Source organism: Cannabis sativa, chromosome 7 (genome assembly GCF_029168945.1).
Source record: "Cannabis sativa cultivar Pink pepper isolate KNU-18-1 chromosome 7, ASM2916894v1, whole genome shotgun sequence".
NCBI lineage: Eukaryota > Viridiplantae > Streptophyta > Magnoliopsida > Rosales > Cannabaceae > Cannabis > Cannabis sativa.
The window spans coordinates 4,115,967-4,127,547 of NC_083607.1; the positions used below are offsets into that span (position 1 = coordinate 4,115,967).

Sequence of the window (11,581 nt, forward strand, 5' to 3'; positions counted from 1 at the left end):
CAAGTACATATGACTATATATATATATATATATATATATATAGTATACATAGATATTTCTCTTTGGTATAAAATGAGATACATGTGTTTTTACATGGATGAAAATATCCCACGTATCTCATTTTGAATATTTGAGGTTATGCAATGAAAATTAAGCCAAGTGTATGAATACTATAATTAAGAACATGATAATAAACAAGTAATATTTATTAATAATTATGCTCTTTGATTACTGAGGGTTTTTTGTAAGGGAAAATTGTGTGAATCTAAGGTTACATTACATTGAAAATCACTTGGCAAAATACAACATAACATTAACAAGACCTCTCTGTTTTTTTTTTTTTTAATTATTATCTATTAGATTCGTTTCATGTACAAGGGATTTCAACTTTCAAGATCATTGATCTGAGTGTGGTTGAAGATTGATCAATCTGATAATCCAGTGGATAAATAAAAAATATTTACATGCTTTATATCTTGCTCCTCTACTTTGTCTTCCTTTTTTTAATCCAAACTCTCTTTCATTCAATTCCCTCTTTGAATTTCTTCTCTGCAAGTTTTTCGTATAAAAAGAAGATAAGCTGAGCTGAGCTCAAGACTGCTGTGCCTTTCGTCTAAAATTTGGGTTGGAAGCAGCGGAATTGCTCAATGGAGATGATGAACAATGGCTATCTATGTTTGGTGTGATTCATTCTTATGGTTCATTTACATGCTCTTTAGATATGTTGTAAAGCTCGATAGTATCCGCATGGCTGGAATCAAGACACAGAGCTGCTGCACAGTCTCGGATTGTGGAAGCATAATCGTTCATTGATTCATAAAAGGCCGCTCGAAGATGCAGCAGCTGCAGATCTGGCTTGAAAGCAATCGGTTTCGATAGCTCTATTATGGCTTCTTTCTCCTTATGGTCATCCATCAAAACTGTTGGTTCAATAAGTTCTGATGTTAGTTAGTCATTATGCCATTCAAGACATGTAAAATTACATGAAATTTGAGTTTTATTCAGTTTGAATCCAAATACACCAAAAAATCAATAGAAGACAAACTAGTTTCACATCCAATTCCAAGACATTTTGCAATAAGTTCTGTTACATGTACACTACAAAACACCTTACGATGAAATGTGCAAAATATTTGGAGCATTTTAGATAGAAAAGATAACATTAAGTAGAAAATTGAGAAAAGGAAGAAATTTTTAAGATACCCTCAATCATGCAACGACACGTTAAGAAGTTTAGTAGGCGAAAACAAGATTTGGTGCCTCTGGAAAAAGGCTGGTTACAATGGTTACTTGGGCTTTGTGGAATTGTCGAAACAATGTAACTCACTTTCTAGCGAGATCTACTTGTGTTAATGCAGTCTAGAAGTAAATATGATATCTATATAGGTCCTACTCATTGGGATAAGGTCATCAAAGAATTTTTCTTTGGTCATAAACAAATAATTTGCCAGAGGAATAAGTTTGACAATCAAGCAACTAAAAGTACCAAAAGGACGTTTCAAATATCATCCAACTTGAAAACTGGGTGCCTATTTTTTCTTTTGAAGATTTGATTTCGAACATGAGTATTATCAAATTGTCAAGAAAAGTGTACCAAATACAGATAATCATGCTTACCTGCTGCTCTGTATCTGTAAGGGTATGTCCTCAGTGGATCTAATTGTGTTGCTGTGGTAAGATCACTCTTTGCCATGTCACGGTCACAATATTCTGAGCGTTTCTCATAAGCTGAGGCGTTATTTCTGGCCTTCTCAATCAGCTTCGTCATCTCATCATAAGCAAGTTTTCGTTGATTTTTCAAATGGTATACACGTGCAAGACCCTGATGTGCGCGAGTATGCTTAATGTTGAGTGCGTTCATGTAGCAGTCAGCGGCAAGATCCAACTTATCACAGTCTACATACACACTTCCTAAATTGTTTAGTGCCTGCACACAATGAAGTTGTTCAGAGTTAATGTATAATTTTGCTATAATAACCAAGATGATAGAATTGTGCAGAATTTGGCACATACTTGTCCTTTCCTAAGGCCATCGGAAGGGCATCGAAGAGCTTCCTCCAAAATATGGATCACATGCATTGAAGACTCGGGATCGAGAGTGGAGTCTGATAAAGCATATGCTTTAAGGAAATAAGCTTCAAATGATCTCTGTATAGCAATAGATTCCTCTGCTTTTGCCAAGGCTTCTTCGCGGTGACCAGTGTCATAAAGAATCCATCCTTCATAAACAAGTCTTTCATGCTCGGAACTAGAATGGTTTCGAGCCAACCGTAGACTACGCATTGCAGCTTTCTGACAATTCAACCTACAAACATCAAAAAATCAGACACACTGCTAAAACAATGCAACAAGTTTGTGATCACACTTAGAACACCCTAAGAGCTAATACATAAAAGTCAATAATTTACATCTCAAGAAAACAGCATCTAGAAAATAATAAGTTTTGAAAGCTCATGAACAAGTTTCAAATGTATAAACAGAAATCTAAGTTACAAACTACGGCCCTGTTCGGTAACAATTTACAAATTGAATTTCTGTTTTTTTAATTGATAATGCGGGGAAAGAAGAAAAAAAACGCATTCAGTAAATTTTTTTGTTTTCTTAATTTAAAATCAAAATTAAATAAATTTAAAAACACTTTTTCCCTTTTGCTTCTCTCTCTGGCTCAATTCCTCGTTTAGAAGCTCATACCATTCCATATTCTCTTTCATGGCTTCAACTATTCTACAGGTAAAATCTCTTCTTCTCTCTATATCTCTCTCTCAGATATTGTTGTGCCACATCAGCATACATACTAAAATTCAAAATAATGGTCAAAAATAGAAAAAACTGAAAAAATCTCGTTTCTAAGAATTTTTGCTTTTTGGGAGAGTTGAAAAAAGCAATCATTTATTAGTGATGTGAATAAGATATCAATTGATTACTTTTCCGCAAGTCGCTGAATGAAGTCCGCAAGTCGCTGAATGAAATGCAGTCCAGGAAAGCCCTCTATTGGAAACAACGAGCCAGAATTTCTTGGCTCAAGGAAGGAGATAAGTGCTCTAAGTTCTTTTTTCTTTCGGCTGCAATTAGAGGAAGGAGAAACGCCATTGAAAGTATCTTGAGTAAGGATAATATATGGCTCACTGATAGGGACTCTATAGGTCGTGAATTTATTGACTTTTTCAAAAGTATCTTTGAAGGATCTGAGCTTGACCCGAGTATGAATTGTAGGCAATTGTTCGCTGAGAGGTTGTCTTCTCTAGACCTACAGGAATCCCTTCATTGCCCTTCGCGGGAGGAAATCAAGAGTACTTTGTTTGCTATGAATAGTCATAAGTCACCGGGGCCGGATGGAATGTCAGTACTCTTCTTCAAACATTATTGGGATTCTGTGGGTAATGACTTTTGTGATGCAGTTTCGGATTTTTTCAGAAATGGCCAGATGCACAAAGGAATAAATGCTACAAATGTAGTTCTGATTCCTAAGGTTCCGAACCCAAAGAGACCTGGTCAGTTTCGCCCAATTTCCCTTTGCAACGTCATCTATAAAGTTATTTCAAAAATAGTCGCGAATAGAATAAAACCTTTTCTGCCTACTTTAATCTGCCCTACCCAAGCGGCGTTTGTTCCTGGTAGGAATATTCAAGATAATAATGTTATAGTGCAGGAGATCATTCATTCCTTCAAACGGAAGAAAGGTAAAGAAGGTTTTTTTGCAATTAAAATTGATTTGGTTAAAGCTTATGACAGATTGAGCTGGAGTTTCATTGACCATGCTCTGGATTGCATGGGCTTCCCTCTGAAAATGCGTTCTTGGATTTCCCAATGTATCTCCACTACCACCCTTAACATTTGCTTAAATGGGGGCCAGGTCGGCCAGATTTTGCCATCGTGTGGCATCCGACAGGGTGACCCTCTTTCCCCTTACCTGTTCATCTGTGCTGCAGAGATTCTATCGCGACTCCTGGAAGAGGATCTGGGGAAAGGTAATTTTCAAGGGATAAAATTAAATAGGGGAGGTCCAATTATTACCCACCTGTTTTTTGCAGACGACCTTATCTTGGTGGGCAGGGCAAATATAAATGAAGCTAAGAGTATCTGGAATTGTTTGGAAAGGTTTTGCTCTTGGTCTGGTCAGAAAGTAAATAAGCTCAAAACCTCAATTTTCTTTAGTAACAATACTCCTGATGGAATGAGGAGAGGGATTAAGGAAGCATTGGGAATTAATACGCCAGAAGGGGCAATCAATTACTTGGGGCTGCCTCTGTTCAGATCTCGTCAGAAGGATGCTGACTTTAACTTTATCCTGGATAACCTTACCTCTAAACTGCAGGGCTGGAAGGCTAAGACCTTGTCAAAGGCAGGCCGTGCGACCCTCATTAAGTCAGTCGGCCTGGCAATGCCTATTTATGCCATGCAAACCACAAAACTTTCTAGTCGTATGGTCTCGAGAATAGATGGTTTAGTCCGAGATTTTTGGTGGGGTTTTGAAAAAGGTAATCATGGTCTTCATTTAAAGGCTTGGGATAAGCTGTGTCTCCCTAAGTCTTTGGGTGGATTAGGTTTTCGGAAAACAAAGGAGATGAATCTGGCTTTTTTAGCTAAGTGGGGTTGGAATTTGGTTAACGGCTCTCAATCCTTATGCCATAAAATTCTGGAAGCCAAGTATCTTAAGGGGAAGGATTTCCTACATTGTTCCTATAAGGACTCGGACTCTTGGTTCTGGAAGAATGTTGTGAAAGCCATTTCTATCCTAAAGAAAGGGGCCTGTAAAGCTGTGACGAATGGAAGGACGACTAAAATTTGGAGGGATCCTTGGATTCCGCATCTGAAAGGTTTTATTCCGAAACCAAGGAATGGGATTTCAACCAACGACAACTTCGTAGCTGATCTTCTGCTTGAGGATGGAGGGTGGGACATCAGTAAACTAAATGGCCTCTTTGATAGGGAAACAGTGTCTGCAATCCTCAAGGGCGGAACTCCTACGGGGTTGGGGAATGATAGATGGGTTTGGACCCTAGAAAAATCAGGTCTATTTACTTGCAAATCGGCTTATTTGACGCAAGCTTTGGATAGAGCTCAGCAGTGTGTGGTCGCTCCGGCACTTTGGAATAAGTTGTGGAATAGCAAAGTCTTGGAAAGACATAAAATCCTTTGGTGGTGCATTCTTTCTAATGCGCTCCCTGTCAGATCGGTGATTGGAACAAGATTCCATGTGCAGGATACCAGCTGTCCTTTGTGCGGAATAGGGGAAGAAACAATGGAACATCTTTTCTTGTCTTGTGAGGTGTCAATGCTTTTATGGCGCTCTTCACCGTGGGGCATTTACCCCATATGCAATGCGGGGATTCGTGCTTGGGACTGGGTCAAATTCATTTGGAACCTTAATTCTAGGGGGATTCGAGTGGATGAGGTCTTCTTGTATGCTTCGATTGTCGTTGACACTATTTGGCGACTTCGTAATGACATTACCCATAACAATGCTCGTCTGGATGTCTTGAAATGTATTGATATGATTTGTATTTCTTATGCAGAACTTCATGATGCTATCTTGCCTTCTTCACCCCCTCATTTAGAGGGTATCTGGAAGCCTCCTCCTCAAGATTGGATAAAACTAAACTGTGATGTAAGAGTAGGCCTGGATAGTATGTGCATTGCGGTGGTAGCTAGAAATCATCAAGGTTCTGTGGTTCGGATTCACACGGCTCAGTTGAACTTTGTGGACCCTCTGTGTGGAGAAGCTGCTGCTTGTTGTTCGGCTGTGGATTTGGCTCTTCTGCTTGGTTTCAAATATGTTTTGGTTGAGAGTGATTCCAGAATAGTTATCAACGCTATCAATGGGACGGAGTCTCACTGGGCGATTGAGAACTATGTCTCTTTTTGTGTTAAATCCTCTCCCTATTTTTCTTGTTGTAATTTTATTTATGCTAGTAGAACTTGTAATTTTACTGCCCATAATGTGGCTAATTGGGCTTTCATTAACAAGTTGTACGGTAATATTCCGATTAATTCGGTCCCTGTGAACCTATTATGTAATGACCAACAGGTCTAGTTTATTTTAATGATATGAACACGCTTATTTTCAAAAAAAAAAAAAAAATTGATTACTTTTCCGTTAAAAAATTTATTTCAAAATTTTACATATATATAAATAATAATATATCCATTTTAATACATGAGAAACATATATTTTTCTGTTTCTAAAAAAAAGGACAGCTAATATTAAAAAAAACTTTTTTGTTTCCTTTATATATTTTTAAGTATATTATGTTATTTTATTGTTTAAGATACCTTGAGATTATCTTTTATTTTTTAATGTAACTTATATGATGTTACATTTTAATTTATTTATAAATTATTTTATAAACCTATTAAATTGTTTTATAAAATTAACTTTATTTTTATTCAATCTTGTAATGTCTAAATATAAAAATATTGATGTCTATATCACCGGGAAAATTTTCGGGTTAACAGTAAGTATATTTAATTTTGTTTAAGCTTAATGTTTGGCTTTTTTTTTTTAATTGTAACTTATATAATATTTAAGATACTATTTGGTTTATTTACAAGTTATTTTATAAATCTATCAAAATAGTTTTATGAAAATAAGTCTATTTATAATTGGGCATTTTACAATTTTGTATACATTATTTTAATTAATTACAAAATATGTGCAAAAAAACTTATTATCATTTTCTCATACACTTTTATATATAATTAAAAACTTTTTTTCAATTTTTTTTATAATATATATATGGTAATAATTATTGATTAGTATATATATAGTAATATTGGTTATGTTTATTTTTATGTTTACAATTATAATAAACATACTAATAATATAAAACATTTTATATATGTGTTTATTAGCTATATTTATTTTTATGTTTACAATTATAATAAACATACTAATAATATAAAATATTTTATATATGTGTTTATTTTATTTTCTATTAATTAAACATACTAATTTAATAAACAAAATAATAATATTCACATAAATTTATTATATCACTCTACGTGTGTTATGTTTATTTTTTTAGTAATTTTTTAGAAAATAAATAATATATATATATATAAAAAATTGTTTATCTTTATCTTTTTCGTTGTTTATTAATTGTGTCGTGTTTATTTTTTTTAATTAAATAATTTTTGGAATTTATAAAGTTATGTTTGTTTATTTATTTTATGATGTAAGAATTATACTTCAATAGAAAACTCGTTCACTAACTCATTAGAAAATAATCAATATATAGAAACAATAGAAAGAAAATATACTTATTTTAGTATTAGTATAAATTGACTATGTCTATTTTTATGTTTACAATTATAATAAACATACTACTAATATAAAATACTTTGTATATATATGTTTATTTTGTTTTCTATTTATTAAACATACTACTTTAATAAACAAAATAATAATATTCACATATGTTTATTGTATCACTCTAAGTGTCATGTTTATTTTTAGTAATTTTAAGTATTGATTTATATTTATATACATTAATGTTTATAATTTTGATATTGTATTTTATTAAAAAAAATCTTATTAAATTATAAAAATTCATACTAAAATAGATAATAAACATTTATCTTTTAATAAAAAAATATTTAACTTGTTTATTTTTATAAATCTGTTTAATTAATTTTACGAAATTATTTATTTTGAGGTTTAATAAACATATTAAAAATGTATGGTTTCATGTAATAAGTTTTCAAAATGTATAAATTTTTAAAATAATTTTTTTTTGCACATTTTTTGTAATTATTTTGTTTTTGTTGTACATTTATGAAAAAAGCCCTTTATAATTTAATCTTGTGACATCTAAAGATAAAATAAGAAAATACTTTTTAGTAACCTACCCAGTTGTTTGGTACACTAATTTTGTTCAAGTTTAAAGATTAATTACTTAAGAAAATATAAAAGAAACTAAAATGTTAAATTTGATTTCGATTATCTTCTTTAGTGACAGCAAAAAAATAATATATTTTCCACATATTAAAATAATTATCTTAAAAAATTGATTGCAATGATATAACTCTTAAAACTAAAACAATTATTTGTGTAGTAAAAAACAATATTTTTATAACTTGTAAAAGAAAAAAGAGAGAGAAATAAGTATATGAAGTTGGAAATTTATTTGTAAAGTTTTTAAAAAATACAAATAAAATAAAATAAGAGAAATATTTAGATGTGATGCCATTAAAAGAAAAAGTAACAAAATAAATAAATAAAGTAAGAACTGCCAAGTTAATGTTTGAAAGAAAAAAAGCTTTAAAAATAAAATAAAAAAGAAAAAGGAAGAGAGTTGTCAGCTAGCAAAAAAAAAATGACGGACTTTTTATCTAGGTATACACATACCAATTTTGTTAAAAAAGTTTAGGTATTGTCAGTATTAAATTATTGAAAGGCATTTAGATAAATATTTTAAAAAATATGTATTGCGAAGTAAATATGTTTTTCAAATTTATGCTTTCATTTATTCATTTTAATTTTCACAATATTTCATTCATTTTTTTTAAGATATAATATTTTATTCATTAATATATAATTAAACAAATATGAAATAAAAAATTAATGTATCTAATATTTAAAATTACAGGAAAGGCAGTTATATTGCCTAGTTTAAAAAAAGTCAAAATTCATATATTTTGATTTTAAAATTGGAAAACAAAATTTTTTACAAAACATAACATAACATAGTTTTGTTTTTCGTTTTTAAAATTAATATACAAAAGTTGAACACATTTTTATTTTTTAAAAACAAAAATTCCACTTTGTATTAAAACATTAGAAAAAACAAAAATATTACCAAACACTGTGTACGATTTTCGTAAACTTACCGTAATAATAGTAGAGACTGCCTAAAGCGTAGAAGGCTTTTTCCTGGATCATTTGCCAACATCTGATGAACAACAGCAAGAGAACCAATGTCATCAACAGAGGACCATCGATCATAGAGCTGCATCCAGCAATCAGCCTGGCTCAACTGCGAAACGATAGGCCGAAGGAGCTCTACCATATGGTCACCATGCATTCTTCCATGAAATAACATGTAACTTGGATCAAGTGTCAACAGTGCTCGAACATCTCTCAAAGCTCCTTCATAATCCTCAAGAACTATCAATAACCAAGCCCGAAGTTCAAGACAATCAGGAGAAACTTTGAAACCAATAATCTTATTGATCTCAGAAATGGCTGCTCCAGCCATGTTTTCCTCTAACAAAGACACAGCTCTATACTTGTATGGATAGGACAGAGTAGGATCCAATTCAGTTGCTGTGTTCAAATCCATCATCTTCTCCTTTCCAATACAATACAAAGCTCGCTCTTGATACATCCAACCAACTGGTGTGTAATCCGAAATGAGAGAGTTCATCTGTTTATAAGCAGAATACTTGTGTCCACGCTTGAACTTAGCCCTTGCAACACCTACCATTGAATAAATATGACCAGCCTCAGCTGCAGCCTCGAAATAGCGCTGGGCGTCTTTGTATTCCTTGCGCTCAAGCATAACAACGCCTAACTGATGAAACGCTAGCTGCTGTTGCCAACTCTCAGTTGCACACTCACCTAGCCTCTCCAAAAGCATCACTGTTGTGTTTGACTTCATGTCTTCCTCCATGGCAATCTGGCTCAAAAACAAATACAACACAAAAGAAGCATGACCAACAATTTCCAATCTTTTCCTAGCCTCTGAACTACAAAAAAACCTCATCATATTCGGATTGTGCATTGAACCCGGGAGTTCTCTCAAAAACACCTGTAAACAAGCTGACACAAGAAGATAAGCAGTCTCCTCCAACCCATACTCCATCAACAACATGGCACCTTCCATATCACAAATCAAAGAAGCCAAATGAGCATCACAGGCCGACTTCATCTCGTCGCAACAAAACTTGTTAGCCAAAGACAGTAACTCCAAAACAATTCTTGCATCAAATGAATCTAATCTTTTAGTCCTGCTAAAAATCTCGGCCGCCCTCATTCCCTCGGCCGAGATCCCGTTCTTTGAGAAGTTAATCATCTCCCTTCTTGACTCTGTAAAGCCACAATACAACATTGCTCTAAAAGGTCTAGACAAAGAAGCTATATTGTACCTTACACACCTAATCTCCTCATCCCCAATACAAAATGAGATATCACCATCTTCCTCAGATGTTGAACACTCATCTTCCTCCATAATCAAAACCCCATCTTCTTCAAATTCCTCTAAACTGTTTCTACAACACAAACAAGACTCATACACTGATTCTGGATTATACCCAGAAACCAAAGCAGCCTTAGGACATTCCAGATTTCGTTTACAACAATCCATAGCCGAAGTACCCAAAAGCTCATCTTCCCTTCTCTCAAATCTTAACCAAGCAGCCAGAACAATTTTGGTGTGAACATCAACAGCATGCTGCCTTGCTGACCGGAGACTCCGTCGGAAAAATTTGGGATCCGAGAGTCCCTTAAACACAGAACATTGCTCAACAAACATCTTCCATTTATCAAACTGTGGACAATTCTCGATCCTTCGATACAAATCAGCAAGGGTTTCAACGAAATCAACGTATTTAAGACAAGGCTCGATGAGAGGTTCAAGGAGATCAGTGGAAGGTAATCCATAAGGAAGAAGATTCTCTGATAAAGATGTATTCGGTATTGGTGGTACAGAAGCTTGAAAAGTTCGATTCGATTTGGATCTAATGGAATTGACCCTAAGATGATCTTGAAGATGATGTAAAAGCTTATCACCAACACCACCTCCACCCCCACCACCACCACCACCACCGCTTCCGGTACCGGCGCCAACCCCATTTCCGGTGGTGCTGGTAGGCCCAGAAGGATTAAGTGCATAAACCTGGGTTCCTTTACACCCATCCATGATCTTCAAACTTCGCATTGTTGTAAATTTATTATGCTGCATCATCAGCTAAAAATTCAACCTTTCTCAATACCCAACTTCTTTTTTCGATTCACAATACACAAAGATTCAATCTTCTTACAATATATAATCAAATTGGGTAATAATAATAATAATATTTAAGGAATTTATTTGTTACCTTATGGCGATGAAACAAACCACCTCAGCTCATGAATATAATTGAAATAAATATTGGATTGAAGAGGGTGAAGGATTTTCCGGGAAAAAATGGTGGATTTTGTTGGTGGGTTTTGTAGAGAGAGAGAGAAAAATGGTGAATTGATGACATTGAGCGCCAACCAGATGTTGAGGTTGAGGTGGAGTTGGCCGTTTGAACGGCCACACTCTGTAATATTTTCTTTTTCTGATTCTGATTTCTCTTTCTTTTCTCTAAATTTGCCAATTTTCTCTTTTTAATTTTCTTTCTATCTCTCTCTCTACGTGCTGTAATGTTTATTGAAACTATTTATTCTTTTTTTTTTTTTAGGGAGAAACTATTTATTCACTATTTTCTAATTGAGGTCAATGAAATCATATTTATTACATTATTAAAATGTGCATTATATACAAATATTACATAAATTCTCAAAAAAAAAATATATATATATTACATAGGAAAAAAACAAGTAAATTTTATAAGTAATTAATGTCAAAATTTTATAAGTTATTATAAAGTTATTGAA

At 33.3% G+C, this 11,581-nt stretch overlaps 1 protein-coding gene across 3 annotated transcripts; it reads right to left on the bottom strand.

Annotated features, from left to right (window-relative positions):
- Positions 1 to 308: 308 nt before the first annotated feature.
- Positions 309 to 11,377, bottom strand: LOC115696866 (ethylene-overproduction protein 1). Of its 3 annotated transcripts, none has more exons than XM_030623751.2 (5): positions 11,038 to 11,377; positions 8,830 to 10,895; positions 2,014 to 2,305; positions 1,618 to 1,927; positions 309 to 920 (listed from the first exon to the last, which is right to left on the bottom strand). In XM_030623751.2, exons 2-5 carry the CDS (start codon positions 10,875 to 10,877, stop codon positions 694 to 696), a joined length of 2,877 nt encoding a protein of 958 aa, XP_030479611.1. In that variant the 5' UTR covers positions 10,878 to 10,895; positions 11,038 to 11,377; the 3' UTR covers positions 309 to 693. The 3 variants fall into 3 exon arrangements, with proteins under 3 accessions (XP_030479611.1, XP_030479610.1, XP_060957736.1); XM_030623750.2 differs by having other exon boundaries at positions 8,830 to 10,907; XM_061101753.1 differs by having other exon boundaries at positions 8,830 to 10,939.
- Positions 11,378 to 11,581: the final 204 nt, after the last annotated feature.